The sequence below is a fragment of the Odocoileus virginianus genome, chromosome 10 (genome assembly GCF_023699985.2).
Source record: "Odocoileus virginianus isolate 20LAN1187 ecotype Illinois chromosome 10, Ovbor_1.2, whole genome shotgun sequence".
NCBI lineage: Eukaryota > Metazoa > Chordata > Mammalia > Artiodactyla > Cervidae > Odocoileus > Odocoileus virginianus.
In genome coordinates, this window is record NC_069683.1 from 5,723,040 (window position 1) to 5,750,112 (window position 27,073).

The following is a 27,073-nucleotide window of genomic DNA, read 5'->3' on the forward strand; positions in this document are numbered from 1 at the left end:
GAACTTATCTTCAATTGTGAAGGTGATATTTTTGAAAAGAGAATTTTACCACAAGAATCTGTTTTGTCCCCACGAAAAAAAATGTATCTGAACTTTACACAAAATTCACATTTTATTTAGGTTGAAATAAACTATACAAAATTGATTTTCTTCACCAAAAATAACAGCAATATTTTCTGTATTATTCCTAGATAAACTACAAAACACTTATTTTTGTAGGCTTTCTAGGCTTTGCTTGTAAATCAAGACAAGGCAGTAGATACAGTCATGGAAAAAGACAGAAGAAAACAGACAAATCAGTTGTCACTATCCATGGCCCCTGATCCTTTCTTGACCATGAAACTGAAGTGTTCAACATATACCTGCCAAAAAGCTTACGAAGACGTAGGCTCAATAAAGGAATGTAAACAGCAATAACCAGATGTGGAACAACAATGGCAGGCTCTTCCATTCAAATTTTAACTTGTTGCTTTAACTTCATTTGATAAAGAGAAAGTCTACACTGAAATCCTTGTTTGACAAGCTTACACATTTCTCTTGTAGTCTGATAATTTTCTTAACTGTCCTTTACAGATTTTTAATAGCATACTTATAACTCCTACTATTCAAAAGTCAGTCATGAGCTTCACTGTAACATTTTACAAAATGCATTCCTTCCTCCCATACCTCCTCTAATTTTATTTTTTCAAAGATCCGATAACTTAATACCTGACAATTTGATCCACAGTGATAAACCTAATGTCTAAAATCACTTAACTAAAACAGTTCCAAAGTGCCATTAGCAGATATCACAGAAAACTGTAATATTGGTACTTTCAGTGCTATCTTCTGGAAGAACAGTTAGGTCTCCAAAGCATGGGCATTCGAACAGGCCATTTAAACAGGCAGATTATCAATGACTAATGTACTCAATGGGAGGCCTACAGGTCAAGATATTCAGTGATTAAGTGGCCTACCCTTACAACTTTTCTGTAAGATATTTTTAAATTTCTTAGAAGTTTTTTTTTTTCAAATATCAAATATAAAAAGTCTCTTAGGTATTTTCAATGGTTTCTGAATTATCTGTAGGAAGCTCTGACTTACTTGTATAGAGTTTGATATATGTATCCACCATTAAATCCAAATCGTGTTTTATATCAAAATTTATGTTAAGCAAAGCCAAGTTACTTGACCTTTGATCTGTCAAAGTGTTCCTCAAGTATGCTTTGAGACGCTTTCGCCCATTTTCATAGCGTTCATTCTCAACTTTCATCACAGGAAGAATACATAGGACCTTTAGCAATGCATAAACATTAGGAAAAAACTTGATGTCTGGTAGATGAAGGGCTTCATAAATAGTGGATGGAAGTTCTATATCTTTCCCTCTGTGTTTCCATTTGATTCTCCAACAATGCAGCTCAGCAGAGAGTGTGTCAGGATTAGGTAAGTCACTTCGGTACATGTCAGCATGGTGCTCCTCTGACGTATTGAATTTGAGCTGTCCCATGACAGAGGGTACCAGGGATAAGCACTTAAGAGCTTTGAGGTGCTGTTCTGAGAATATATCTTTCAGTTCCTGAATAATGTGTTCCACAGTTGGAACACTTAGAGTTTCTTTATAGTAACTCTCAGAGGTTAGCTGAGATTCCAGGTTACTGTGCTGAGCTCTGCGAAATTTCCCTGGGAGTTTCATCTGAATATCAAGTTTGGTTGCCAAATTTGTGGCTTCCTCAAACCAAAATTCATGATAAACTTCAATATTTTCCATCACTTCATTTAGAGAATGTAACACTGCAGTCAAGCTACTGGCTGCAAAAAAGACATCAGAGGTTTGCCCCTGAAGATTTTTCCCAAAGGCTCTTGTAAAAGATAAAACATTTTTAAGAACAACAATGGTAACGATGAAATCAAAATCTGTTATCGCACTACAGAGGACAAATGCTCGGCCAGCTATGTAGTTATTCCATCTAACATTTGTATCACTATTTATACCATCTAAACATAAAACAAGTGCTTGTAGGAGGTCCACTAAGATTTCAAAAGCATCATGCCTGCCTGTCCACTGAGAATGGCAAATTTCCTTCAGTTCTTTGCCCCTTTCTTCATTGTTCTGAAAGAGGACAGAAATTACATTTTCAAGCTCTAAAAGCAGTTGTGGTGATCGATGAAAAAAAGAACAAACTTCCTCAATTGTTCCTAATGCGACAGATACTCCCATAACAGGCACTGATTTTGCCAACCACATATTTAAGGCACAGGAAGAGCAGAGTGTGTAGATAGCTTGGGGATATTTCTCTAAAAGTCTAGAAGCAACAACTTTCATTTTGGATGAAAATCCACTAGACACAATGTAAGCCTGGCCACGACAGTACTCCATGTTTAATCCCCATTTCTCAGTTATTGTAGTGTGAAATTTCACAGCCAAAATTTCTGCATCAGTTTCATAAGGCAGGAAGCCTACAAATTCCTCTCTCAGGTTGTGAGCTTCATCGACAAACCTCACCAACACAGGCAGGTGCTCTTCCCCCGCAATGTCCACCACATCATCAGTGATGATGGAAAAGAAGTGAGAGTCTCTCACCTCCCTGAGGGTCTCTTCCCGAATGCAGCTCTCGCAGATCTCTAGCATCTGTTTCTGCTGCGTCTTGGAACAGAACAGTGTGTTCACTGCTGTTGTCTCAAAGCGCTTTCTCAGAACCTCTTCACCAGAGTTGATCCGGCACTCCAGCAGTGCTTGAAAGTTATCAGGAGTAAAAAGACCTTCTGGGATTTCATCAGCTTCATGTCCATCCAGAGGTATGTTTTGCTTTCCCATAAGAATCAAAATTTCAAATAAAGATTTTAAATATTCTTTGTTTTCCTTCTCTTCAAGAGTTAAAGGTAAAATGTCCTCATCCTGCTCTTCACCCCCTTCTTCTGCACTGGGATTCTGAGCATTGCTGTTGTTTACTTCTTTATGTTTTGGTTCCTGTTCAGAAGTTTCATCAACTGGAAAACAAAGAATTAATTTTATAAACAGGCTCATAAGGAATCATACAAACAAAAAATTACATATTTGACTGGTTAAATATTTAAAATCCACAAATTCATTCATTCAACACTCATGAGTCACCTACTAGACCACAGATTAAGATGCAGAGATTAAATTAAGACACACTCTAGTGGAGGAGACAAACATTATGAATGAATATATATTCATCCTACATGTCAATGCTATTTTGAGAGGAACAATTTCTTATGAATTTAAGAAGGCATATTACATATACAGACGGTCCATGCCCTCACAAAAAGGACAGGAAGGACTAACATTTACTGAGGCACTGTGCTGTCCTCTACGTAGCACACTGCTCCCTCTACAGGCATGTTATCAACCCCATTTAACAAATGAGGACAGTAAATAATTGCCAAGGTCACAGATAGAGGTGAAAATTCAAATCCAAGCTTGTCTGGCTCCAAGGTCCATGCTGATACTTTTAAGCAATACTTTTATATAAGAGATGAGACAATACACTACAAATTATATTCATGCAATTTCTAGGGCTATATTAGTATATTATTAATAGAAATCTCAGCATAATCTCTTCATATGTGGATGGGATAACTGAGGCCCTGAGGTTAAGGGTTCTGACCATAGTCACACTCACAACCCTGTAAATCCTGGCCCCTGTAGCCCCTTTAGGTTCATTTTTTAACCATCATGGGTTAATAGAAGCTCGAACAACAAAATGCATGTGTAGTTCCCCAAATCTGGCACCCAGTTTCAAGGCACAGAATATCCTTTGCTCCTTTCTTTGCCTGACTCCACGTCTCTTCATCTATAAAGGGGGAAAGTAATTGTACTTACCCCTCAGGGTTACTGTGAAAATTATATGAATATATGCAAAGCTCTTAATGACTTGGCACACAGTAAGCACTCAGTAAAAAGTTATGCTAATAATAGTAACAGTAGTAGGAAGAGATAGGAAAGGAAGATTAATAGTAATAATTGACAAGAACAAAAACTCCTCTAGTCCTCATTCTTTGGTGACACAGCTCAGGCATCAGCACCTGGAGAACACCTACTGTGACTCCTACTCTCCATAAAGCCAAGTATCTCAACAGCACTTATTCTTTAAATATTTACCAAGAACTGAGTATGCACCACAGGTTGCATGGACAGAGATTCGGCTCCTTTCCTTCCCTACAGTGAGATACTCTGCCTTGTGCCCTACCACACTGGGAGCACCTAGTGGAAAGACAGAAGGCCAAGTGCTTGGCATAGTGGTACTCAATAAAGACTAACTGAGCTAAGATTTTATCTCACAGACAATTGCAGACCACAGGACAATGCCTACCACACTCTTACATCATTCTCACAGTAGGTTTTGGACATAAAACGTATTTATTTGTCCTTACCAGGTCAAGGCCTTTTAAAAAGGCATTCAGAAGTTGAGTCATTAACACTATCACTTACTTTTTTTCTGTTTCAGTGTCCTGATTTCATCTTCACTCTAAATGATAAGAAAAAAAGAAAGAATTATCTTTAAGAAAACTGCACTCCAGTATATCATCACAGACTCAAGTAAAAAGCATATTATGAGTCATATTTAATTCTTTTCTTTTTTTTTTGGCCATGCCATGCAGCATGTGGAATCTTAAGTTTCCTGACCAGGAATTGAACCCATGTCCTCTGCAGTAGAAGTGTGAAATCTTAACCACTGGACCACCAGGGAAGTCCCAAATTTAATGCTTTCAAGAGCATAAATTCTTCATAAAGAATACATTCTTCAAACAGATGGATGGCAAGAAAACTAGAATAATCTGCTAATGACTCCAAGTTTATAATAAAATACAAGAGGGTAAAGAATACATTATTTAACTTACTTTATACCTAAATCATCATAATTTGGGGTTACAAGTATGTGCTGGCTAATAAAAGGCATGAACATATATGATGGCACTTGAGGTCAAACTCAAGGTCCATAAATCATGCCCCCTCCCCAAATCTAACCCAGGGGATGTCATGTAAAAGGGATTTGCTGGATCCCAGAACCTAACATGAAAGCTGCAAGAAATCTCTGGGAAGGAGAAAGTGACAATGCCAAAATGGAAGAGAAATGGATACAAACAGCATAGAGAGCCAAGTGACATATTCAGGCTTAGACTGGGGAACTTTCCAAATGTGTCCTTTTCTCTCCCTCTAACCCACAATAATTATTAGATCACAACCCACCCCATTACTGTTGTAGGGCATGAAAGCAGCAGTACCAGTGGCAGCTAGAGACAGCAGGGTACCTGCTGGGAAGCACAGGACATGGTACTGATAAAATGTCAGCAGGTTAGGCAGTCTGGAACATTCCCTCCTTATCCTATGGGCTGTGGAGTTACAAGGATGGCAGATCTGGAAGAGTGTGCCTGTTGTAAGATATCTGAGGTTCCTTGAGGGGCAGAGAACAGGAAATGATAGCTACACGATGGGAAGTGATTGAGCTCCTCACCCCTGCTTCATGGTACTAAGAAAGCTGATGTGCAGTGTCAGCATTCATCTATGAGAAGTCCCAGAAAAAAAACAGAGCAGAAGAAAAGCATGAAGAAATAAAAACTGAGGATTCCTCAGAACTGTACAGTATCAGAAAAAAACCTCACATTCAGATATAGTTTAGTGAAATTTGAAATATCAAATATGAAGAAAATATTTAAAGGAGAAAAATGCATTCACCTAAAAAGGAACAAGAATGAGACTGGCATTGACGTCAACAGCAATAATGGATGCAAAAAAAATTAGAAAGAATATCACATAGACTATACATACCCTCTATGCATAAAACATTTGGGGGCATAAAGTTTTAAAAAATAAACCCATGTCTAGAAACTAAAAATAAAAACAATCTTACGTTAAAGAAACAGGGGAAATTATGAAACACTCACAGTTGAACAATGAAAGCACTACATGTCTAAAATTATAGGATACAGCTAAAATATAGACATTTATAGCTTTGAATATACATAAATAAGTTAAAAATTTAAGAAGCTAAAAAAGAGCCAAAAAATAAATCCTTTGAATCAAGCAGAAACCAATAAAATAGTTCATAAGTATGGCAATCAGTGATAAAACTCACTACTCTTTCTTTGAAAAGACTATTAAAGTAATTTTAGGAGCAGAGAAAGGCAAGCATCTAAAACTCTAGGTGAAGCTCATAAAGTTTTAGAAACATATAAAGCACAAGAAGAAAGAGAAACAAATAAATAAATAGAAATGGTAATCAAAATATTCCCTCATCCACCCAAAGCCCTCTGATGGTTTTATCAAGTTCAACCTAACTTTCAAGAGCAGACAATATCTACCTTATACAAGTTTTTCTAGGATAATTAAGAGAGAAAAAAAGAAAAGTTATCTAACTCATTTTATGAGGCTGACGGATCCCTGATATCTTAACTGTGTAAGAAGAACACGTGAAAAGAAATTACAGGCCAAGACTTATAAATGCAAAACTGACCAACTAAATCGAACAGTATATGAAAATGAAAAGAAATATACTACAATCAATTGCACAAAGATGGTTCAACATCAGCAAATCCATCAGTGTTATTCAGTAAGCATTAAAGAAGAGGGAAAAAAAGAACAGATGCAATGAAAATATTGATAAGTTCCGTAAGACACAAAAAAAACCTCTGAATATGAGGACTGAAAGAAAATAAAGGGTATTTCTTTAACTTGATAAAAAAAATTACCTAACAATACCAATGGAAACATCACATTTAATGGAATCAGACAAGTGTATCAGCCATGACATTACTGGGACTACTCAATACAGTTCTAGAGATGATCCTGACCAAACAATAAGACAGGCAACAGAAAACATTAAAATTGGAAGACTGAAAGAAGAGGCAAATTTGTCCTTATTTATAGATGATACAATCAACTACAAAGAAAACCCAGTAGACTATTAGAATTAATCTTAAAAAAAAAAAAAAAAAAAAGATCTTCAAAATTGGTGGAGGGACTTTCCTCGTGGCCCAGTGGCCACCTTGCCATGAAGGCTGCACATGTCTGATCTCTACTTGGGGAAAGAGGACCCCATATTCCATAGAGCAACTAAGCCCTTGTGCCACAATTACAGACAGTCCATGGACCACACTAAAAGACCCCCACATGATGTAACAAAGATCCCATGAGCCTCAACTAAGACCCAACACAGTCAAACAAATAATCTTTTTAACTGGCGGAAACAATCTTTTAACCAGAAATACATACTCTCACTGTAATTTAGGAAGTAATTAAGGAAGAATGTACACGTTCTCTTCTAAAGAACAACAAAAATCCTGAGAATTTTTCAAAATTTTACTTTCTGCACTTCTAAATTATTATAATTTTTTTTGTGTGTTTATTTATTTGGCTGCACTGGATCTTAGTTCCAGCACACAAGATCTCTGATCTTCACTGCAGCATGTTGTTTAGTTGCTCAGTCGTGTCCAACTCTTTTTGACCCCATGGACTGTAGCCCACCAGGGTCCTCTGACCATGAGATTTCCCAGGCAAGAATACTGGCGTGGTTGCCATTTCCTTCTCCAGGGGATCTTCCTGATCTAGGGATCAAACCCAAGTCTCCTGAAAGTCTCCTGTATTGCAGGCAGATTCTTTTACTGCTGAGCCACACCGCAGCATGCAAAATCCTTTAGTTGCGTGTGGCATGTGGGGTCTAGTTCCCTGATTAGGGAGTAAATCTGGGCCCCCTGCATTGAAAGTGAGGAGTCTTAGCCCCTGGACCACTGGAGAAGTACTGTTTTGAAAGTATTTTAACAGTCTTTTCAAAGAACTAGTAGCTTTGTCAGTGACTGCTATGCTACTTGATAGCTATTTTATTGTATTTTTTTCATTCATGGATATGACTAATTAACATTGTAAAAATATTAGTTCAAAGTATTTATAATGAAAATCTCAACAGAACTTCTAGAATATGACAAAAGGATTCTCAAATTCACATAGCAGAATAAAAGTCTACAAATAGCTAAGACAATTTTGAAAAAGAAGACTTAAGAAATCACTCTATTTGAAAATGATGTAATACAAAGCAATGTAAGGAGCAGCATCTTATCCAGGCTGATTAACAGACTATGTTGGGAAAACTTGATCCTTATAAATAGAAAGGTAAATTAGGTCTCTACCGGACACCATACAAATTCAAATGGATCAAAGATCTGATTATGAAAGATAAATATAGAAGAAAATGAGGAAAACTAAACAAATGTTATCTTTAAAAAGCACATAGCCAATGGATTGAAATGACTCATTAGTACACGAGCATGGATACAAAATGGAGGAAGGTGAGGAATGGGAATGGTAGTAAGGAAAAAAATAAGGGGCTTCCTGGTGGCAATGATGACAGAAAGCCATTGTCTGAGGAGTCTGAGTAATTTCATTTTGTTCATCTAAGGTCAACAAAAACCAGGTAGGTTTTAAGGATATCAAAGGTTTATAAAAACATGCACAAAGATGCCACAGAGAGAGACTTAAAAGTTTTATAAACCCTGTCAGTACTTAATAGTGATGGAATCCTTATCTCTAGTAAAACTACCCATGTCTTAACTTTCACTCTTTCCCTTTCTTAATCCCTGTGTGCCAAAATATTCTAGAAATATACCTCAGTCCCACTTTCTTTACCACAAAGGAAGAGGTGAGTTTTTTTCCTGCTTCCCTGGAAGAAAATGATTTAGTAGCCCATAATTAACAGCATGAAATTAACATGAAATTAAAAGATGCTTACTCCTTGGAAGGAAAGTTATGACCAACCTAGACAGCATATTAAAAAGCAGAGACGTTACTTCGCTGACAAAGGTCCATCCAGTCAAAGCTATGGTTTTTCCATTAGTCATGTATGGATGTGAGAGTTGGACTATAAAGAAAGCTGAGAGCTAAAGAATTGATGCTTTTGAATTGCCGTGTTGGAGAAGACTCCTGAGAGTCCCTTGGACTGCAAGGAGATCCAACCAGTCCATCCTAAAGGAAATCAGTCCTGAATATTCATTGGAAGGACTGATGCTGAAGCTGAAACTCCAATACTTTGGCCACCCGATTCGAAGAGCTGACTCATTTGAAATGACCCTAAAGCTGGGAAAGACAGAAGGCAGGAGGAGAAGGGGCCAACAGAGGATGAGATGGTTGGATGGCATCACTGACTCAATGAACATGAGTCTGAGTAAACTCTGGGAGTTGGTGATGGACAGGGAGGCCTGGCATGCCGCAGTCCATGGGGTGGCAAAGAGTCGGACACGACTGAGAACTGAACCGAACTAAACTGAATTAACAGCATACTTTGGCTCAAGTCAACAAGTATCAACTGGCTAAATTTGAGGAGGACTTTCCAAAGCAAATACTAAAACAAACTAAACATTTTAGGTCCATGCTACTTCAATAACCATGGCATTAATCCCCCATGCTACACCTGATATAGAAAGTAACTTGGTTCAATGTTAACATGAATGCATCTATACTTGACATCATAATATTATAGAGGATAGAAAAGCTGGAAGCACACTGACATACCAATTCTTTTATTCGTTTTCTGTGTCTACTATGTGGATTATTCAAATGACTGGTAAGATCGAATATTGTTGGTATGGCATTATCTCGGAGAACTGTCCGGTAAGGACTCTGAAAAAGAAAAATGGGTTAATGCAGAAACAGTCCTTAAGAATACATTACACACAAACAAAATTGATTGTTAATGATTTCCCCAGTAGTACTTCAACACCAATTCTAAAGCATAGAGACTTGCAGAACTGATGATGTCAGTCCAGATCAGCTTTCTAACTCCTTTTACATTTGTCCTTCTGGCAATCTTACTATTATAAATGAAGGAACTGAACTGATGATAGGCATAAAAAGTAAAATGTATTTGTATTTTATAAACAGTTTTCTAATTCAATCTCCCAGCTACTTTTCTGTTCTTCCATGAGCCTACAAAGGAAAGCAGGCACAGAAGTTTCTCAAATTAGCTATCCTCTTTTACATTTCATAATAACTCTTCCCTCCTTTACCTGCCACTCACTCCTCTTTCGCTACTATCAGTGAGAAGCATTAAGGCACTGAGAAATAATACTGACGAGGACCCAGGAGACCAAGAGCTTCCCTGGTGGCTCAGGCAGTAAAGAATCTGCCTGCAATGCAGGAGAACCAGGTTTGATCCCTGGGTTGGGAAGATCCCCTGGAGAAGAGAATGGCTACCGATTCCAGTATTCTTTTGTGTGGATAATTCCATAGACAGAGGAGCTGGCGGGCTACAGTTCATGGGGTCAAAATGAGCTGGACACTACTGAGCCACTAATACTTCCACAGGAGGCTTAGGGGCTAGTCCTTATTCTACCTGTGACTCACTCTGAGACCATGGACAAATACTTTCCCTTTCTGGACTCAGTTTCTTCTTTTGAATAGAACTCAGGTATTGAATTTCATGAAGTTATTCATACACTAATGATCATAATGCTCGCCATTTCAGTTACCCAACCACCTATACTTTTTCATAGTTGACTCACTTTTTTAACTAACAAAATCTTAAGGAATAAAAGCTACAAAATAATGATTTGATGAGCCAGTTATATTTTTAACACATATTATAAAACTTAAGATAAAAACTGATTCATGTGCCACTTGATATATGCCACAAGTGCCACTTGATATGTGCCACTCATATGCCACAAGTTATACACATAATCACATTTTTGCAAACACTGAACCAGGTATTTCTAATAATAGTTTTATCACTGAAGGGTGACCATTCTCTATCCTTATAACTTTATTCAATCTGACTAGAAGCTGGAAGCAAATTTAGATAGTGACAGTCTCCCACAGCCAGACAGACCACAGGTCAGGTAGGGACAAGAAGTTTATTAAGAGGTAGAGTAACAGATGAATAACTGCTACTACATTCCTTTAGCTAGTCCAAAGAAACCATGCCTTTAATGTCTTCCCAAATTTGCACTGATAAAAACAAAACACTTCAGTTTAAAAAGCTTTTGTGGGAGCAATGATTGTTTCAAAGCTAATAAAGCACATTCAAAGTATATGTCAAACAAAAGTAACAATCCCCATATGTTTTTAACTCGAGGAAAGAAGGTTAGGAAAATATGATGGAAAAGTATATAATTAAAGACAACACACTTAAGTTTTATCTAAAGAACTGTTAAACACATTTGGGAAGAATTTCTATTTCTATTCAACATTTTATAGTTCAATCACAAGCCTCAGGGAAAACACAAAGAAGAAAATCTATTTCTTAATGACATTCAACTTCTAGTGCTGGGCCAATTATCCTCAGTCTACTATGGAGTTTGAATCAGGGATTGATACGTACACAATCACTGAAGGGCACAAACACAATACCACACCCTAAGGGCTTTAGCTTTCCTGCTTAGCAAACATCTCAAAAAGCAAAATCGTATCCATATACAGAGTCAAGTCTTGATACCTTCCAATTAAATAAACAGAGGAGGGATAAAACACCGTGGAGAACTTTAAAATTTCATATAAAATTAATCTGTTATAAAGCAAAGGTATTATAGACCAAAAAACAATACATGAATGAAAAACATGCAATATTTTTACACCTACTCATAAGTACCCATGCCAAATAAGGCTACATTCTATTCCTGTGCATGACAATTTTATTCAGTATCAAAATTTAATCTTTAACTGCTGAATGAAGGCTTGAGTATAAAGTAATGATCTTACTTTAGCATCAAAGATAATGTTTGGTTTTGGTTGAACTAACCACAAATGTTTACTGATGAGTTCTTAAATGCCAAACTAATGAATTCAAAACTCTTACAGCATTTGGGTATAAACATTAGATAACCCAGATTTTAATAGCAATATCTTCTATATGTGGAGAAAGAAAATCTCTCACATTTGCAATAACTGATTCAAGATTTAAAAACTATGTGGAAATTTAAAAAGTAAAAATAGTTCTGTTCTATGCTCTGACTAAACAAGAATAGAAGTGAACTATATATTTTATATTTTTCACATTAATCTTGTTGGAATTAACTGATTAAGAAATGGCATTTATTAATAAAATAAAAATTTTTTAATGCATATGGCATGTGTATTCAAAATAATTTGGGATATTTTTATTTAATGTCAAGAACATAAAGTTTGCCTTTTAAACAGATGAAATTTTTTATTTTGATCATTACCCTGTTAACAAAGCAAGGCAAAAATATCCCTCAAATATTTGTGATTAAACTGTTGAACCGGAATAGGCTCACCTCCCAATGACTTCACAAGTATCTGCTTCAATTAATTTTGAGAAATAAAATAACCCAATCATTCTTTAGTTTTCTGATGCCTCTGCAAAATGTATCTGAAAAAAATATCAAAATAAATTGCTGCATAACAATATATAGTGTATCTTCAAATTAAATTTATGTCTATCCCAATAACTGATGACAGTTATGCCTAAACAAGAATATTTGCTTTCATACCTAAGCAAGAATACTTAACAAAACTGTCTTCCTAACTAGTTTTTAATTGTTTCAAGTCTGCTTCATTTCAATCAAATCTGTCTTATCTGTGCCTTTTATGAATCAAAGCAGTAACAGAATCACAGACGGTTAAAAATCTTAGACCTCAGGAATTATCTGGTCTAAATTCCTCATTAGAAATTGGGGCTCAGAGAGGAGAAGTGACCTGGACAAATTCACAGTTAACTGTAATAAGACTAAGAGATTCAGGTCTTGATATGAAATTGCAAATTACTGATGAAAATGTTTTTGTCACATGAACTGTATAATTTGCTTCCTGTTGTATCCAGCACATAAAAATTAAGGGTAGGTTCTAACAGTACACACAAAAATTTGCAAAGAGCTCTATCCCTTGATGAAGATTTCACTCATATAAAAGCTCTAGAGAAGCTGTTCCAAATAAAAATGTCAAATTCACCTTAAACATACACTTTTATAATCATCTAAAATTTTATGAAGGCTGCAAAATAAGTTTAAAAAGTGGTGACCTGTGATAAAGTGGGAATAGGGCATCAGAAATAGAAGGGTTAAAACACATACACACACACACACACACACACACACACACACACACACACACACACGGAGGTTTTTAAGAACAAAATAGGTATTATTAAGTACCAAATCTGTCTTCATCTTAAAGGAAAAAATAGTGGCAGGGTGTAAGGATACGCTCCAACATTAATATATAAAGATTTACATTTCCAACCAAATAGTGAGTGAAAACAAAACAAACAAAAACAAACCCTCTGCTCACTTACAGTTCTGCAGATCATAGAGGTCTCAAAGTGTTTGGCGCACAGTCGATAATGTTTGTTTAGCTGATCAGGTGTTTTATCTTCTAAGTCTGCCCTCCTACAGTTCTCCACCCACTTCTGGCATCTACAAAAATAGAGCCAAAATAAAACTATGGACTATGAGCTCAACATGTAAATTTCAGCATTCAGTTTTAAGGTAAATATCTGTTATGGACAATAGATTTCTGCTCCCCTAGACCCCAAAAATATAACATAATTTGAAGAAGTTGATTAACAACAAAATGAGAGCTGGAAGAAACCTCAGAAATCATTTAGTACATTCATTTACAGACAAGGTTAAGAAGTAACTTGTCAGTCACGTACAAAATTAGCAGTAAAACTAGAATTTAAACTTGAATCTTTCAACTCCCAAGACATCCTAGCATCAGAGAGGACTTAATAATCGGCAGCACAAGCAAAAAACTGCACAACCATGAGGCCAATAGCTTAACATTCCCACTAGGATTTCAACTTAAACAAGCATATGAAAACACATTGTCACTGTAGAAAATCACTAAGTAGATGTTCTATAAATAACTATAGAGTTTATTACGGAAGCATAATGGCTATATTCATTTGCTTTATTATAAACATGATTATCTATAATGATACGTGCAAACTAGATTGTAAGTTCCATGAATGCAGGGATTGTGTCTACACAATCTAGTACACAGATGGTGTTAAGAGATAGTGACTGAGATAAAGTCCATGTCCTCTAGGTGCTTAAATATCTGTAAGGAAAAAATTAACATCATCTTCATCACCATAATGTTTATTAAGCCCTTATAAAGAGTCAGCTGCTGCTGCTGCTGTTTAGTCACTAAATTGTGTCTGATTATTTGCGACCCCATGGACTGTACCAGACACTGCTCTAAATTGTTTCCAAAAAGGATAGAAATGTTCTATTCATCTAAAAGAGCAGAACTAAGCTCTTGGTAGAAATTTCAGGAAAACAAAATTACCATGGTGAAATGCTGATTATCTAACCTAAAATTGTAAAGCATTTCATTTGACCAAGAGGTATTAATTACTATACACAGTAACGATGCCTAAGATGTCTGTATTTTAATCACATTCTTACATAGTTGTACAATGTGATTATAAATATTTCAATTTCAACATCTTAAATTATTTGGTATAAAAACTCACTATAAAACAAATGTCATATTGCTAGAGTTAAGTTTGCTTTTTAAATCTTAAATCTCTGGAGATCTTCCACACAGAACATCACTGTCTGTATTATTTCTGAACCAAACTGAAATAGCTTTCTGATAAAAAGAACACTCAGATTCAATCATGAATAAGTTGAGCAGTGGGCCCAATTAACTACACCTACTTGTTCCATATCAAATACGTAGAAATAAATCTAATGAAAGATATATAAGACTTCTAATAGAAAAAACTTTTAATTTTTATTGTTTCTTTTAGAAAAAAAATTTAAATGAATAAATGGAGGGATACACAAGCTCATGGATTGGTACACTGAATCCTAAAGATATCGATTCTTCTCAAAATGCTTTATTGATTTAATACAATCACAATGCCAACGAGTTCTTTTATGCGTGTCTCTTCGTGAGAGACAAATGACAAAGATCATTCTAAAACTTTTTATATAGAAATTCAAAGGATCAGCACAGTCAAGAAAAATCTTGGGGGAAGAAGTCGAAAGACTTGTATTACCAGACAGACTTATAAAGCTTATTAAAGCTGTGGCACTGGACTTCCCTGGTGGTCCAAAGGTTAAGGCTCTGAGCTTCCACTGCAGGGGGGTGCAGGTTTCATCCTAGGTCGGGGAATTTCCACATGACTCAAGATGAAGTAAAAAAAAAAAAAAAAGCATGTATCTTAAAAAAAAAAGTGTGATATTGGCACAAAGGTAAAAAAATAGAACAAAATGGAGAGCTGTGAATGCTTAAGAAAAGGAGTCAATGCACAGTGGTGAAGTTAAAAGTTTTTCAATAGTCCTGAATTGGCCATCTGTATGGGAAAAAATGAATCTTGACCTGCACTTTCATCTACGGAAAAATAAATTCCAAGTGAATTATAGACCTAAATATGAAAGGTAAAACAATATAGTTTCTAAAAGATAACATAAAAGACTGTCTTAATCACCTTGACACAAAGAACTCTTAAAAAGTCAACAGAAGAAAACTCCAGCGGAAAAGATGAATAAATCAGGCTACTTTATAGTTAATAACTTATTCATTAAAAGAACCATTTAAGAGTGAAATGGCAACCCACAAAATGGAAGAAGGGACCTGTAATATACCAATCTAACAATGAACTCATATCCAAAATATATATGAAGAACTCCCTACAAATAATTCAATCAAATGTAAAAATGAGAAACTTGAATAGGCCAATAGACATGAAAAAAAATGCTCAGTAATAAGAAAAATAAAATTTTTTAAAAAGCTCAATCTCACTAGTCATTAGGAAAATACTAATTAAAACTGTAACTAAATTATTACCAATACTGGTAAGAATGACTACAATGTAAAAGAAATAATACTAAATGTTGATGAGAAGGTGAAACAACTTTGCCCATTAAGGATAGAAAGGATAAACTGTGGTATACTATTACATACAGACTACTATTTTGGCAATGGAATGAACTAGCTAGATCTCACAAACGTGTTGAGCAAAATAAGTCAGGGGTACACAATATATAATTCCTTTCATATTAAGTTCAAGGGTAGGCAAAACTCATATATGGTGATTGTACAGAAAAAGAGTTATTTAACACAGCAGGCCTCAAGCTGCTATCTTCAGAAAGACTTGTTTGTAAGGCTGGTCTTTTGGCTGATGTTGGAACTTGGCTTCTCTACACTGATATAAAAATTTCCTCTAACTGATAAGGTGACTTTTAGTGCCTTGACTGTTTGTGCAAACAGTATGACTTTTAATGAAAGTCTGTCCTTTTTCTGGGAGTCTGGAATTTTAGCATATACTAAGCAGAGAGTGTCTAAGTGACCAGAACCCAATAAAAACTTTGGGCACTGGGTCTCTAAGGGCTTCTCTGGCACAAATGTTGCATTTTCACTGCTGGGGAAAAGTGGACTCTGAGTGACCAGACATGGGAGGGAGAGAACATAAGGAAGACTACACACAGATCCTTCCAACTCTACCTCTGTCTTTTCCCTCTCAGGATGCAGATGTGTGCTCTTACTACATTGCTGTAAGAAATCTTAGCTGTGAGTACAACTATATACGGACTATATACAGTACAGCTATATACTGAGTGCAACTATATACTGAGTTCTATGAGTCCGAGTGAATCTGTGAACATGGGGGTGGCTTGGAGACCCCCTCAACATAGTAATGATAGTGAGAACAACGGATACATTTAGGGAGAGGTTAACAACCAGGACTGGGCACTTTCTGAGGTGCTGGTAATGTTTTTGATCTTGAACATGACCTGTGTAATTTACCTTACAAAAATTCATCAAATTCTAGACTATCATTTTTGCACTTTTCCCTATGGATGTCATATACCAATAAAACAGCTTCCCATCACGCTTCCCCTCCCCCTCAATAACCAACTAATCTAATGTGCATGTAGTCAAACAGTGCCTACCACGGGGGACAGTAGGATAATAACTGAAAGGACCACAAGGGAGAGGAAGTTTAGGATGTTAGTAATATTCTTTTTTTTTTTTTTAATCTGGGCAAAATTTTCATGGACATGTTACTCTGAAAATCTAACAAGCTATATACTTATGATTTGTGATCTTCTGTGTATATATGTTTTACATCAGTAAGTTATAAAAATTACATATGACCACAAGTCTTTCTTTACACAGCACATATACACTTCTACAGTTATCTCTCAACCTTTTTTTAAACCTAATGTTTTCCTTGTCCTAGCTCTCCCCGTCACTGTTCTGTGTCCTTTTTTTCCCTTGGCACAATGGAATGATTACCCAAATCTATCAACTTCCAAACTGGTCTTACCTTTCTGTGACCTCTTCTCCTAGTGGAAAATGCTTTAAAAAACCAATTTGAGAATACTATCTTTCTCTGATTAAGATCCTTTAGTGGCTTCCCATTACTCTTAGGATAAAGAACCAATTCCTCACATGTCTTACAAGATTCTGTACAATCTAACCCTTGTTTTCTCTTCCCTCTTCATATCACACCACCCTTTCTCTTTGCCACCTCACATGCCTTATTTCAGTTTCATGAATGCACTGTGATTCCTTTTATCATAGGGCTGTTTCCCATGCTGCTTATTCAACCTAGAATACTCTTCTTGTTGCTTTTTCTTCACTTCCTTTGCATAGGAAAATCTATACAAAGATCTGTCTTTATATCTTCACTCATATGTCACTTACTGAGGAACATTTTTCAGATTTGAAAAGAGTGTGTACATCACACACACACAAACACCTAGGTAGGTAAGACTATTCTACCTCCATGTACAGTAGTCTCCTCCTTATCCATGGGGGATACATTCCAAGACCCTCAGTGGGTGCCTGAAACCACGTATAGTACTGACCCCTATAAATACTATGTCTTTCCAATACTAATGGGTAAGTAGTGTATACAGTGTGGATAAGCTGGACAAAGGGCTGATTCACATCCAGGACAGGACAGAGTGGGCCCATGTAAGATTTCATCACAGCTACCCAGAATAGCTAAAGGTTATGAATTTCATCCTGCCAAATCCAAAGGTCACTTCCTGTCTTCAACTTAATCACCCTTTTAGTATTAGTCAACCATCACTGACCACTCCTTTTCAAGGTTTGAAAGTTTTTCTTTCAATGGCCTCCTACTAATGCAAGATTTCCAAAACAAAATTCCAAAGAACACTAGTCAAAGAATTGCTCCAATTTAAAAAAAAAAAAAAGGTTTCATGGTCAAATAAATTTGGATAATATTACATACTTTATCCTGCATTTGGGGTTTTAGATATTTCTCTGGGATCTTGAATAATTTAGCTAATCTCTCTGTGCCTGCTTTTCTCATCTGAAAGCAGAGACTATCTCAAAATTTATTGCAAGGGTTAACTGAAATAGTCTACATAAAACATACAGAATAGTGCCTGACACACAGAATATGAAGTATTCTATAAGTATTATTGTTATTATTACAATTCACAGCATTGTTTGGAGGATTAAATAAGATCATATGAAAGTACTTTACGTGATTCTCAAACATCATCGTCTCAGGAGCCCTTTACCCCTTAAATTATTGAGTAACTAAAGAAATTCTGTTTACATGCATTTAATCTATCAATATTTATGACTACAGAAACTACAACTTAGAAATTTAAAATGTTATTTCATTAAAAATAGAAATTCCATTACACGTTATCATAGATAACATTTAATGAAATAACTATACTTTCCAAAACAAAAACCATTTAGTGAAAATAATGGCACAGTTCACCATCTTTGCAAATCTCTTTTATGTCTAACTTTATAGAAGAAAGCTACAGTCTCACATCTGCTTTTGCATATAATCTGTTGCCATACGTTGTTTTGGCTGAAGTACAAGAAAGAAATGACTTCTCAATGATATGCAGTTTAAAAGACTATTACAATATTCCTGTTTCCTACATAATTGTGGATGTTCTTTGATAGGACACCAAAACTCCACAAGCGGTGGTTTCTTAAAAGATTAGCTGCAATGTGGAATTTGAAACCAGACCAATGAGCCTTTTCATACTGTTTGATTAAAATCCACTACTCTTAACTTACACTTTGAATAGAACTTCTATCCACGTATGTCTTTGTAAAATCATGAATTTATCAGTTTGGAAAATATTAGTTCAGTAAGTTTGGCAGACTGGCTAAATGGTAACACATTTCATTATATGATATATTTTTTAAAAGTCACATTTATCAATATCACCACTGATCTCATCAGAAAAGTCTAATTAGAGAGTTGTCTGGCTCAAGGTAAGGAATATAAATTTTCCAAAATTCTAACTTTTGTTTGAATGCTTGGCTGTCAGTTGTTTTTCTTTAAGTGGCAGGCTTATTTTGTTCATTTCCAAGAAAATGTCTACTAAACACCTATATCTGAAGTCATACTTAGAAAATTTTATAAAACACAATATATAACTTATCCGAGTAGAGACTTCATAATTTTATAAAGTCCCTGAAAAACTCCACAGTACACTCCTGAGATAATGAGCACAAAAAAGGCAAATCATGTCAGTGTTATCATGAAGTAGTTTTCACCTTTTAAATTCCGTGAAAGGGTCGTGGGGACCCTCCTGAATGCCTGGAAACCATCATTTTACATTTTACACATTAGAGTATACCAACTTTCAGTTAACTTTGATTAAACTACCAAAGAATCTTGTAAGACCTCACCACCTCAGAGGAAAGTCAGTACTGTCTGAGAAGAAAGAAGAATGTTTCAACTGCCCAATTCACTCTAATAATAAGAGCAATTCATTAGCTCTAGTTGTATCTTCACCTGATCTGGGGGTCAGTTCTACTAAGCTTGGGCAATAATCAAGCCACCCTGAGGCAATTTAGGCATTTAAAAAAAATTTTTAATTTTAGGTAACTTATCTTCCTGCCACTGCCCTAAGGTGAGTTGATTATATTATATATATATATAATATATATTTAAAGTGTATTAATGCTACTTTTTCTAAAGCAATATGAGGTATTAGGGTACGAAATTCCACAGAGTGCCATGTATTAATTATACTCTTGAATTTTAAGTTACTTCTAAATAGTTGTTTTTCAAAGCGTGCAGAGGGACTTCCCTGGTGGTACAGTGGGTAGGACTCCATCTGCCAATGCAGGGGACATGGGTTTGATCTCTGACCCGGGAAGACTTCACATGCCACAGGCAACTAAAGCCAGTACGCCCCAACTACTGGAGCCCCCACGCTCTAGGGCCTGCGAGCCACAATTGATGACCCCTTGTGTCACAGCTACTGAACCCTGTGTACCCATGCTCTGCAACAAAAAAAACCACAATGAGAAGCCTGTACAGCACAACAAAGAATACCCCTCACTCACTGCAACTAGAGAAAACCTGAGTGCAGCAACAAAGATCCAGGGCAACCAAAATTTTTTTTTCATGTGCATGGAATTTATAAATATAATGAATGGGAAATATACTATTCAATAGCATTAAATATATTTATATTGATGGTTAGCTAACAATGTGAGTTAACTTTTGAATAATAGATGGGCTGGCAATGTCACCTTTTATCAACCCTCCCTACAACCCGTTTACAGAAGGAAAAAAAAAAAAAAACTAGCTATAACCACTAACTCTAAGAATACAATTATTAATTCAGTATGCAACTCTGGAAACTATTTCTTTATTATAATAAACTCTAGGCACAGTGAAAAATTGTCAAATACAGTAGAATTTGAAATTCTGTAGTACTGATTTTTGGTTCTGATACAAAGTTAAGACTTTCAATACATTAAGAAAATTTGACAGACATAAAAGAACTATTACTGTATGACTGACTTAGATAATATGAGTATAAAGCACCTAAAACAGAAAAATTCATGAAGACTCAAAATGGACTGGGGTAAAAAGTTACTGCTTAATAATTAAGTTTTTGCTCAGGATAATGAAAAAGCTGTGGAAGTAGACAGCGGTGATGAATGCAGAACACAATGAATGGTAACTAATGCCACTGGATTACACACTCAAATATGCTTTAAAAAAAAATGATTAAAGTGGCAAATTTTACACTACTGCCATTTTACATAAGGGACTTGAGCATACATGGATTTTGGTAACTGCAGGGGATTCCTGGAAACAATTCTCTACAGACACCAAGACACGCCTGCATATTTTTATCAAAAAAATGTTAAATTAATAACATGACACACCAAAAGCCATTTAACTGCACATTTTAAATAGATGAATTGTATGGTATGCGAACATTTCAATAAAGATGTTTTTAAAAGAGTTTTTAAAAAGCTCATAATTTGGTCATGAAATACTCAAAGGGCTCTTACATATCGGTTGGTGCAAAAGTAATAGCGGTCTTGCGTTGTTGAACTTTGCTGTTTGAGAGTGGAATACATTCTTATATAAATGTGGTTAATACATCATTTTAATGCTACCCATCTGATCCACTATAGCTTTCTGAATCCTGGTGAAACTATTATATCTGAGAGGTATGCTCAACAAATCAGTGAGATGCACCAAAAACTGCAATGCCTGCAACTGGCATTGGTCAACAGAATGGGCCCAATTCTCTTCCACAGCACATCGCACAACGAATGCTTCAAAAGTTGAACGAACTGGGCTACGAAGTTTTGCCTCATCTGCCATATTCACCTGACCTCTCATGAACCAACTATTGCTTCTTCAAGTATCTGGACAACTTTTTTTTTCAAACAAAACACTTCCACAACCAGCAAGAGGCAGAAAATACTCTCCAAGAGTTCGTCGAATCCAGAAACACCATTTTTTACACTACAGGAATAAACAAACTTATTTCTTGTTGGCAAAAATATTTTGATTGTAACTATTCCTCTTTTGATTAATAAAGATGTATTTGAGCCTAGTTATAATGATTTAAAATTCACGGTCCAAAACTGCAGTTACTTTTTCACCAACCTAATAAAACAGGGCAGAGTCCAGTGCCAGTCCCTGACAGTCCAGTGGTTAAGACTATACTGCCACTATAGGGAGCATAGGTTCAATCCCTAGTCAGGGAACTAAGATCCTGCATGTCGCAAGGCAAGGCCAAAAAACAAATTAAAAATAGATAAAACAGGACACAGCTTTGTTCACTGTCACCTGAGAACAAAAGTAGGATCTCCAAAGCATAAATTATAAGGGGGAGGCACATTTCCACTCAATACAAGGAAGAAACAATAGTCAATGCTGTCCAGAATCCTCAAGTATCCCCTCATAAAGCAAAGGAACTGACACTAGAGGTGTTTTAGCAAAGGTCCACCTGTCAGAAATGTGCAGAGCCTCTTAAGGATCCATAAATAACTTGATACGAAAACATGTCTATGTCTTTTTTTTAACAGTCCTTACATTAGATTCTCAAAAGGAACAGAGACCCAAAAAAGTTTAAAAGCCACTACTCCTGAGGGAATTCCAACACTTCAAAGGATACTGCACTAGATCTACAAACTCCTTCCAAATCTGAGACTATAAGCCCCTACAGGCCATACTCCCCAACTATGGAGTATAATGAAAAGAGTATTCACTACCTATAAAGATTAACAACTTGTGGTCCAGAATTGACTGGTGGTGCCTTCATTATGCAAGTGAAATATACTTTCAATTGGGCTCCAAGGAAGTAACAGAGAGAGGCCCAATCAGATTAAGATGCTCCTCTTCTCTGCTCCCACAGAACCCAATGGCTATTCCTCACTCTCCTGAGTTAGTTGTTCCTTCTTATCTCCCTGAACTTTAAACACTAAGAATACAGGGCTCAATCCTCAGACAGAGTCTACTTCACTTACCCAGTTCCATACTGAGAATGCCCATATTCACAATCTCCAGTCCGGAAGTCTCTAAATTCCAGACCTGTATATCTTTTAATAGTTTTGGCTCTTAAGTATTTAGGTCATTGATCTAAACATGGACAATTCTGAGTTCATTTATGGATATGTATGAAGAAAGACATCTATTCTTGAATGTCTATCAGGGCTCTCAAACTTCACATGTCCTAAATCAAATTTTTTATAGTCCTCCACTGAACCTGCTCTTCCCAGTCTTCTATAGCTCAAAAAAGGCTCACGTTAAAAATTTTAAGAGTCATTCTTCATACAGATGGCCAACAGGCGCATGAAAAGATACTCAAAATCACTAATCATCTAATCATCAGAGAAATGCAAACCAGAATCACAAGGTACCACCTAACATGAGTCAGAATGGCCATCACTAAAAAATCTACAAATAACAAATGCTGAAGGGGGTGTAGAGAAAAGAGAGCTCTGCTACACTGTTGGTGGGAATGTAAGTTGGTGCAACCACTATAACAGTAGGGATGTTCCTCAGAAAACTAAAAACAGAGTTACTGTATGATCCAGCAATCCCGCTCCTGGTCGTTTATCTGGACAAAACTGTAATTCAAAAGATATATGCACCCCCATATTTATAGCAGCACTATTCACAATAGCCAAGACATGCAAACAATCTAAATGTACATCAAAAGATGGATAAAGACAAGGAGGTACATATCTATAATGGAATACTACACAAGACATAAGAAAGAATTTAATAATGTCATGTGCAGCAACATGGATGGACTTAGAGATTACCATACTAAGTCAGTCAGAAAGAAAAAGACAATACCATATGATATCACTTATATGTGGGATCTAAAACATGGCACAAATGAACCTATCTACTAAAGAGAAACAGACTCACAGACATAAAGGACACACCTGTGGTTGCCAGTGGGGTAGGTGGTGGAGGAGGGTTGGACTGGGAATTTGGGGTTAGCAGATATAAACTATTATACATAGAATGGATAAACAGCAAGGTCCTATTGTATAGCACAGGGAATGACATTCAATATCCTTGATAAAACACACTGTAAAAGAATTTTTTAAAGAATGTGTGTACTGGAAAAAATTTTTTAAAAGAATGTGTGTATATATATATATAACTGAATCACTGCTGTATAGCAGAAATAATACAACACTGGAAATAAACTATACTTCAATTTTTTTTTTTTAAAGGCAAAAAACCCTAGAGTCATTCTTGACTTCTGTTTTTCTCTTACAACCTATATCTACACCATTAAAAATCCTGCTGGCCTCACCTTCCAAATAAACCTCAAACACAACTACTTACCACCTCCACCTCTATAAACTTGGATTACTGCAATTAAACCTGGATCATTGCAACTGCCTTTAACTGGTCTTTCTGCTCTCACCCTTGCTTCCCTACAATGTACTCATCAAGTCAGCCAGTGATTCTGTTAAACGTATAAGTCTCTCTCTTCTAAACCCTTTGATGACTTCCTATTTCCCTCAGGATGCCATCCTGCTTTCCGCAGCCTACAACAGCCTACACAATTTGCACCTAACACAAACACAGGTACATTTCTCTGGTCTCGGCTCTCCCTCTTCCACATCCCTTTGGGCTTCCCTGGTGGCTCAGAAGGTAAAGAGTCTGCCTGCAATGGGGCAGACCACAGTTGGATCCCTGGGTAGAGAAGACCCCCTGGAGAAGGGAATGGCAACCCACACCAGTACTCTTGCCTAGAGAATTTCATGGACAGAGAAGCCTGGCGGGCTACAATCCATGGGGTGAAGAAAAGAATCAAGACGCCACTGAGTGACTGACCTTCCTTAAATCAGCTTGAGGACTCCTGCTTGTACCTCTAACAAGCATGCCCTGCCTTTACATTTACTGTTTCTACAGACTGAAATGTACTTCCCCTGGATACTTCCATGGCTGACTCCCTTACCTACCTCAGGTCTTTGCTCAAATAAGACTCTCTTACTGAGGCCTTCTCTGATAATCCTATTTAAAATAGCAACTGTGCCTCCCCTACTACTCCCATTTCGCTACCCTCCCGGCCCCCTCCCGTCAAAGATTTGCTTTTTATCCATAATATTATGACCAACCTAGAAAGCATAATAAAAAGCAGAGACATTACGTTGTCAACAAAGGTCCATCTAGTCAAGGCTATGGTTTTTTCAGTGGTCATGTATGGATGTGAGAGTTGGACTATAAAGAAAGCTGAGCACTGAAGAATTGATGCTTTTGGAGGCTAATTACTTTACAATATTGTAGTGGTTTTTGTCATATATTGACATGAATCAGCCATGGATTTACATGTATTCCCCATCCCGATCCCCCCTCCCACCTCCCTCTCCACCCAATTCCTCTGGGTCTTCCCAGTGCACCAGCCCTGAGCACTTGTCTCATGCACCCAGCCTGGGCTGGTGATCTGTTTCACCCTAGATAATATACATGTTTCGATGCTGTTCTCTCGAAACATCCCACCCTCGACTTCTCCCACAAGAGTCCAAAAAAAATAAATAAATGAAGAAAAAAAAAAAGAATTGATGCTTTTGAACTGTGGTGTTGGAGAAGACTCTTGAGAGTCCCTTGGACTGCAAGGAGATCCAACCAGTCCAGCCTAAAGGAGATCAGTCCTTGGGTGTTCATTGGAAGGACTGATGTTGAAGTTGAAACTCCAATACTTTGGCCACCTGATGCGAAGAGCTGACTCATTGGAAAAGACCCTGATGCTGGGAAAGATTGAGGGCAGGAGGAGAAGGGGACGACAGAGGAAAAGATAGTTGGATGGCATCACCAACTCAATGGACATAGGCTTGGGTGGACTCCGGGAGTTGGTGATGAACAGGGAGGCCTGGCGTGCTGCAGTTCATGGGATCACAAAGAGTCGGACACTACTGAGCGACTGAACTGAACTGATTCATCAGCATCTGATAGACGGTGTATCTACTTAATTTTCCCCACTAGAATGTAAACTCCATGAGAACAGAGATTTCGTTTTATCTATTCTCTCCCAATGCTCAGAACAATGCCTAGTACATAGTAGGCATTCTATAAATATTTGTAGAACAGCATGCTATATTATAATCGCCTATTTATATATCTACCTCCTTAAATGTATTGTAAGCTTTCTGCAGGCAGGAACGCTGTCTCATAAATTCTGAATTTCGGGGACCTCTAACGTTAGTGCCCTGACACACACAGTAGGTACTGACCGGAAATGAATGAATCAACAAGACATGCCAAGAAAAATCCTCAGACTTTCAAATACAGCCCCTACTCTATCACTCTCTAAATACAAGTGACAGCGGGTGGGTTACCTTAAGGAAGACGTTTCAGTAACAACTACCAAGCCCTCCCGCGTACCCCGTCCTCTCCCACGCCCGTTATCCCCACATTAACCAAGTGAGATAATGAGTAACGGTCAGAAACAGAATTTGAACCATGAGCAAGTCCGAAGGAGGGAGCAGTTGTGACTGGAGATCAAAGGTGGTCAGACTCCAAAAAGAAACACTGTCCCGGGGGTAGAAGGGCCCCGGAGACCACAACCAGATTCCAGGTCCCTCTTTTGACAGCTAGGTTAACTAAGCCCAGAGAGGAAAGCGGCTTGTCTGAGGTCACACAGCAAGCGAAAAAGGGCAAGAACCCACCTTACCCACTCGTGTCGCCCAGTTGCCTCTTATTTCAGGTGGTGCCCAACACGCAGAGCCCCCGCGGACGCACGTGCTCCGAGGCCCCCGCGCGCCCGCCCGCCCACAGCTCGAGGCCCGCTCCCCACCTCGGAGCCGGGTTGGGGTCGACAATTGTGCCCCCCACGCCCCTCAGCCCCGGAGCCTGCCCAGGGCCGGCGGTTGGCAGCGCGGACCGCGGAGGAGGGCCCGCACTGCCAGCTCGGCGCCCGCCGCTCACCTGGCCGGATCCCGCGGGAACCTGAAGAAGGCCAGGTCCGACTGCGTGCTCTTCCGCGTGCAGTTGGGGGCCGCGCAGAAGTTCGGCATCGTTGTCTGCCCGCCGGCCGACCCAGCCCTCCCCTCCCCGCCTCCTCAGGGCAGCCCGCCCGCCCGTCGGGGCCGGGGAGGGGAGCCAGGCCGGCCGGCCGGCTCGTCAGGGCCGGTTCGCTGGGGGGGAGGGGCGGGCGAGAAGCCGCGAGGGGCAGGAGGGGCGCCGCGGTCCGAGGCCGGGCTGGGGACGCGGCTCCACAGTGCTGTGAGCGGCCGGGAGGATTTACCGCCGCCGCCGCCGCTGGTGCACCTCCCGCCCGCCCGGGACGCTGCCGCCTCCTTCCCACAATGCACCCTGGCGCCCGGGGGTGCCCTCTCTTCCCTCAGCCTTCCTTCCCCGCCCCCTCCTTTCCGCCTTCTCCT

At 37.9% G+C, this 27,073-nt stretch overlaps 1 protein-coding gene across 1 annotated transcript; it reads right to left on the minus strand.

The window, feature by feature from the left end:
• Nucleotides 1-675: 675 nt before the first annotated feature.
• Nucleotides 676-27,040, minus strand: THAP12 (THAP domain containing 12). The gene is made up of 5 exons (XM_020892778.2): nt 26,619-27,040; nt 13,239-13,359; nt 9,503-9,610; nt 4,433-4,469; nt 676-2,967 (listed from the first exon to the last, which is right to left on the minus strand). The coding sequence occupies exons 1-5, from the start codon at nt 26,705-26,707 to the stop codon at nt 1,034-1,036; spliced, it is 2,289 nt and encodes a 762-aa protein (XP_020748437.2). The 5' UTR covers nt 26,708-27,040; the 3' UTR covers nt 676-1,033.
• Between the last annotated feature and the right edge of the window lie 33 nt (nt 27,041-27,073).

Bases quoted from the DNA above. Each gene is read 5' to 3' on its own strand.
- THAP12 (XM_020892778.2), bottom strand. From the start codon at position 26,707: ATGCCGAACTTCTGCGCGGCCCCCAACTGCACGCGGAAGAGCACGCAG. The intron at 13,360-26,618 runs GTGAGCGGCGGG...CTATTTTTGTAG, and splicing joins TTCCCGCGGGATCCGGCCAG to ATGCCAGAAGTGGGTGGAGA. The intron at 2,968-4,432 runs GTAAGTGATAGT...TTTGTTTTCCAG, and splicing joins GACACTGAAACAGAAAAAAA to TTGATGAAACTTCTGAACAG.